This window comes from Solanum dulcamara, chromosome 8 (genome assembly GCF_947179165.1).
Source record: "Solanum dulcamara chromosome 8, daSolDulc1.2, whole genome shotgun sequence".
NCBI classification, from domain to species: Eukaryota; Viridiplantae; Streptophyta; class Magnoliopsida; order Solanales; family Solanaceae; genus Solanum; species Solanum dulcamara.
The window spans coordinates 75692277-75698593 of NC_077244.1; the positions used below are offsets into that span (position 1 = coordinate 75692277).

General features: G+C 33.9%; 1 protein-coding gene across 1 annotated transcript; it reads left to right on the plus strand.

Annotated features, from left to right (window-relative positions):
- The first annotated feature begins 1087 nt into the window (after positions 1–1087).
- LOC129900304 (uncharacterized) lies at positions 1088–4979 on the plus strand. Its single transcript, XM_055975252.1, has 3 exons — positions 1088–2276; positions 2946–3616; positions 3699–4979. Exons 1-3 carry the CDS (start codon positions 1183–1185, stop codon positions 4715–4717), a joined length of 2784 nt encoding a protein of 927 aa, XP_055831227.1. The 5' UTR covers positions 1088–1182; the 3' UTR covers positions 4718–4979.
- The last annotated feature ends 1338 nt before the right edge of the window (positions 4980–6317 follow it).

Genomic DNA, 6317 nt, shown 5'->3' on the forward strand with positions numbered 1-6317 from the left:
CTTTTTTGTTCTTACATTAATATATAATTATGTGAGTTAAATTAAAGAATTAAACAAGGTAGTTGAAGTATTTTTTTCTCTAATCAAGGAATGTCGTTAATCACGTACTCCAAATCAAATTCTTCAAGGCTCCAGTATCTATTACCAATTTTCCATGCACCTAACGTATAAAAGAAGATTATTATTCAAAGGAATTTCTTAATAAATAAAAAATTAAGAATTTACTGAAATTGTCCCTCATGAAAGCAAAATTCAGTCCTTGGCCAAAGGTTTCTTGTGTTCAACATTGGCAAAGTTTGGCAAGTAGGCAATATGTAGATATGTGCTGCAATATGTTTATGTACTAAACCAATAAAGTCAATCCTTGCCAACCCTTTTTTAATTTTCCCCATATAAATCTCTTCATTTATACTTAAAAACTTTTTTTACTGTACATTTGAGGCTTTGCTTTATCTTAATTTGCTGAAGAAGAAATTAAAGACCCATCTTCTTTGTCCCCATTCATTTCTAATTTTTCTTTCTTTTTTCTTTACTCTCAAGGTAAATGCATATTTCTACCTAGTACTCTTTTTCATATTTGTGTCCTATAGTATGTATTCCTTTTGTTAGGTTACGAGAGGTGATGTCAGGAATTTTGACAAAGGAATTCAAGAAAATCGAAAAAGTACCATATCTTTAAGTTAAGGGTATTCAAAATTTTATATATGTATCTTTAAAAAAATATTATGCTATTTATGTTACAATAAATTATGTCTATATTAATAGTGAAGTACTATAATTGATCTGTAAATTAGTTTAGTCTTACCACAAAGATTAGAATACCAAAAATGCAGGGAAAGCCTTCTTTTCTGGCAGCTAAGCCGGCCTTTAATTAGTGTCCTTAGTGGGAAATTATAAGAACACTAACCATATATTATTTGTTTATGAGTTAATCCCATGTGACCTTTGCTTCATTTCCTATGGCATTCTTCAACTCCTCTTTATTCTTAGAACACACACTTGTCTCTGCTATTCTTGCCCAAGATTCAATGAACAAGCTCATTTATTCACTTATTTAAGACTACTTGTATTCTGTTTTGTAGTAAGCATAACAATTTTATTGAATTGTGAGTTTTCTTTTTTCCAAGAATTGTTTTTCACTTCATATATTGTAGGTGGATAGTTCATTTGGCTGGACTTTGGATGGGGTTAGTTAGGAATCTTGATATGAGAAGTGGAGATTCCTTAGAAGGCTTGTTGAGTGACAAAAATAAGATGAGACAACAAAAGGGTGGCTCTTCAAGGCTTGTAACTATGTTAACTTGTCTACAATTCATATTTGCTGTTTATGCTACATTTCTTCTGTATTACATGAGCCCCTCCATAGATTTAAGGTCTAAACCAGATTTCAGTTGGACTACAAGAATTGCTCAGCAATGGAAGCAATTCATAATCCCTCCCCATGTCGTTAGTCGTTATAATCAGGAAGCTAATTCAGTTGTTAGAGCTAAAAGTAAACCAATTAGTCCCTCTGAAGTTTGTGAGCATGAGAAGATTGATTTTGTACAGAAGAAGTCGAACGATGCTGTCATGATCAGGTTGAAGACAGAGCTTTATCAAGAAGTGCTAGATTTTCAAAGCAAGTCCTTTGATGCTGAGACTCTTTCTCAGCTAATGGCAATGAGGTCCAAATGGGATTTGCGCGGTCCAAACAAGCCAAAAATCACAGTGATCTTGAATCATTTCAAGAGGAAAACACTTTGTGCTCAGCTTGACTCTTTGCTTGGCCAGACCCTCCCATTTCATCATGTTTGGGTGCTCTCATTTGGAAGTCCAAATGAGCTTTCCTTAAAAAGAATTGTGCATAGATATAATGATTCAAGAATAAGCTTTATCAGTTCAAGCTATGATTTCAAGTACTATGGAAGGTTCCAATTGGCCTTACAAACAGAAGCTGACCTTGTATATATAGTCGATGATGACATGATCCCGGGGAAAAAGATGCTGCAAATGTTAGCACATGTTGCAGGAACAGACAAGTACAAGAATTCTGTTTTGGGCAGCATTGGTAGGATTTTGCCTTTTAGACAGAAGGATTCTAGTTTTCCAAGCTACAGGAAGTTTCGATCCAAGGAAGCAGGGCTTTATTTGCCTGATCCTGCCTATAACATCACAGTGAACAAAATTGTTCAGGTGGATTTCCTCTCTAGTTCTTGGTTTATGTCTGCTGAACTTGTCAAGACACTCTTTATCGAGACACCGTTCACTTTCATGACAGGGGAAGACTTGCACTTAAGGTATGTATTTTTAACAGATTCTACTTTTTTGTGCCAAAATATTTCATACAGTAAATCATATGTACAACTTTCAGAAAGTTCATCGATCTGTTCATTTAAGAAAGAATAGTAAAATTTGTGAGTTAGTCATATGTTAATGAGTATATTACATAAAGTTATGTAACTTTGTTTATCTGAATATAGAAGAAGTCAATATTATAGGAGACTGACTGCTCCACTTGATAATAAGTGTACCACTAGATTGTTGTCTGATTCAGATTAGCATTTTACAAGTTAATCATTAGAATGTCTATTCTTTTCTAGGCACTTTAGAAACTAATATTCTTCACCTAACAATATTTGATTTCTTAATAATCAACTTTTCTGCAAAAAGAACTATACTATTGGACTCCTGCATATTCTGTGTCTCTCTTATTTGAACCTTAAGTAGTCCTCTTTTTAGCTTTTAATATGCTTAATGAGAGTAAAGGAAATTTAGAACAATTTCTAATATTGAAAAGGTACTACAATTAGTCACTTGGGAATCCAAATTAAATATTTGTGCATGAGAAGAAAATCCAATGTAAGAATGGATCAACTGATTAATGGTTATGCAAAGGCCTTAAACTTATGAATAGAGACCATCTTTATAACCTCTAATATGTTTACATTTTTCTTAAAAAATTGCAGCTATCAGCTTCAAAAGTACAGAAATGCTGGTTCATTTGTCCTACCAGTTGATCCAAATGATAAAGACACTTGGGGTGACAGTGAGCATAGGTTTGCCTATGTATCCGAAACAACTGTAATTTTCAAGGGCATCGTTCAAGTACGAGATGATCAATGGTGGAGGGCGCTTTCTACTGGTTATGTGACACAATGGGCAGAGATGTATCCTCAAAAAGTCGATGCACTCTTCTATGCCCACTCTGTCGATGAAGTTAAAGTTCTTGCGCCTCTTTTGCTTAAGTTCAGTTCAACTGTTGGAAAGAAGGCCTATATCGTTGTCTCAGGAGGCAATTTTTGCCCTTGTGAAGATGCTGCAGCAGCTTTGAAGTGGCCTAAGGCAGTATGCAAAGAAAAAAGATTCAAGATTATGGATCTAGGAGTTGGTGCTTTATCAGGGAATTCAAATTCAGAAGTGCCTGTTGTTCAAGCAGTGTATGCTAGCATGAAAGGACTAATCAAAATTCACAATCCTAGCCTAGTGATCACAGTAGCCGATGCAGACTCTAACGTGAGGAAAGCTCTAAAGATGGCTACTGAAGCTAACACAAACAGTTCAACGCTTGTTCTTCTACCAAGGTCATCAGTGCCAAAGGTTCTTTGGATGGCTGATATTCGTTCAACAGCGTTGCCAAGTAAAAACTTAATGTGATTTAAGCTAAACATTTCCCTCCTGTTTTGTCAAAATATCTGAACTGTGCATTTTTTTTACTTCAGATTGGAACCGTATGAAGATATATGTGAATATCATCACACAGACCAGAGCTAATTCACTTGCAAGGCTTCTCAAATCACTCAGTGATGCATACTACATTGGTGAAGAAGTTCCTATAACTTTCAACATGGATAGCAAGGTGGATGAGGCAACTCTAAAGCTTGTCAACTCATTTAATTGGCCTCATGGACCCAAAATTCTTCGAAGGAGAATCATCCAAGGAGGCCTAATTCGAGCAGTTAGTGAGAGTTGGTACCCCTCATCAGACGATGATTTTGGTCTCTTACTTGAAGATGACATTGAAGTCTCCCCATACTATTACCTTTGGATCAAATATGCTCTCTTGTCCTATCACTATGACCCTGAAATATCTCTCCCTGAGCTCTCTTCTATCTCTCTTTACACTCCACGGTTAGTGGAAGTTGTAAAAGAAAGGCCTAAATGGAATGCTACAGATTTCTTCAAACACATCCATCCAAACACACCTTATCTCCATCAATTACCTTGCAGTTGGGGTGCAGTTTTTTTCCCAAAGCAATGGAGGGAATTCTACGTTTACATGAACATGAGATTCATAGAAGACGCGAAGCAAAACCCCGTTCAAATACCAAGATCAAGAACCAATGGTTGGCAAGCATCTTGGAAGAAGTTCTTGATAGACATGATGTACTTAAGAGGATACGTTACACTTTATCCGAATTTCCCAAATCAAACAAGCTTTTCGACGAATCATATGGAACCAGGAACACATATTGCTGCTAAAGAGAATGTGATCAAACATAACAAAGCTGATTTTGAGGTGCCATTGCTAAAAGAAGACTTCAGAAACTTTCTGCCTAATGGGAAAATGCCTGCAGCTTCAAGATTGCCTTCATTAAACCTCTTCAACCAGCCTGTTTCTCTGAAGGGATTAAAGGCAGCTGGTGCAAAACTGGGACAGGATATTCTTAAATGCAACCAAACAGAGATAGTAACTGTTAACCATGAGACAGGAATACCTTCACATTGTACAAGATTCTAAAAAAAATTCTTTCATTGATAGAAGGTTTGTTTGATAAGTTTTTCTCCCTTATTATTCCACATTTAAGGAAGGACTAGGACTTTTATAGTTAATATTGTAGCAGCCAAAAGTGGCTATTTGTATGTATCCTATCCTCCTCTTCTTGTTTTCATTCTTCCTTAATCCTCAAATTCAACTTCAAAAGCAATGCTAGAATTTATGAGACTCTCAACTTAGTAACAAAAACATCATAACGGTCGAAATCTGAGTTGATTTCTCATGATCACTCTATTAATAGTTATTATTTCGATTTTTTTATTATTATTTCAATTTTATTTAATAAAGAAAGTAACATAGTAAACATTTGTTCACTTTGCAAGTCCAAGAATCAATTCATGCAACTGTCACCCCAATTGAATCAAATGACCCCGACCACCAAACTAAACAGCTTGTTTTATTTGACTTGTTACATTAATATTAAAATGAAAATAATAAGCAAGGATAATAAGTCAAGTGCTAGACAATGAACAGGTCGTGTGACACTAATAGAATGTTAAGTATTTATATATTGATTTATGAAATACTACTGTAATTTTTGTAGGATCAAGAATGGCATGGTTTAGTTTATTTATTTAATCTATATATGTTGCGTGAGTTCTTGAAATATTGATTTCAATCAATTTATGCTCACAAGATTGGACAGGTAGTTGTTGTACACTTCTAGTCGTATCTACTTAACCTTTGAACTTTATGTTTAGGCTTAATACATAAAGCAACTTCTTAAATTTATCAGAAAAATTATTTAGGCAAGCAAAATATAGCTTATTTCGATTGAACACATGATAAAGTAAGATTCATGAGAGGAATGAGTTTAATTTTCTGGCATGCGCTGAGGCCGAAGACATCAAGGTCATATTTCTATTAGACACTTTTGATTCAAATTTTGAAAAAAATTATGCGTGTATATTCAAGTGTCTGTTAAGCAAACAAGTTAATCTCTTAAAATATGTCACTTTCTTTAATTATACGAATTATCCTAAGATGTAAAACTTCAGTCATATCATCACAACTTTTTAAAACTAGATACAGATTCGCTATTTGGTAATAAAATGTTAGTTTAATTGCCAAAAAAAAAGAGGATGTAAAACTTCACGCATGGTTGATGTGTATAATTTATTGTAGTTAACTTAACTTTCTAATAAACATTTGAGAATACATGCACACAAAACTTTTTTCAAAAATTAAATGTCTAATAAAAATATTATATTATATATTTAACTATTTAATTAAACTAAATTAAAATATAATTTAAATATCTAAATAAAAATTACTAAAATGTTTAAAGAGCTATCTATATATTAAGTCTTATGTTTATATCAAGACACCTCACATTGGGAACATATTACTAACAAATGTAAGACAAATCATTTTTACAAAGAAGACAAAGTTAAAAGTTTATGAAACAATTATGATTCTCATCCATGTCGAGCACTTAATTAATCCATTATTCTTTTTTTTTTTTCTTTTTTTTTTTTTTTTTTTTTATGGGAACAGACCCTACACGAGGCTCCCACCTCTCGTGCACAGTCAGGGGTTAAGCAACACCCCCAAGCCTTAACAT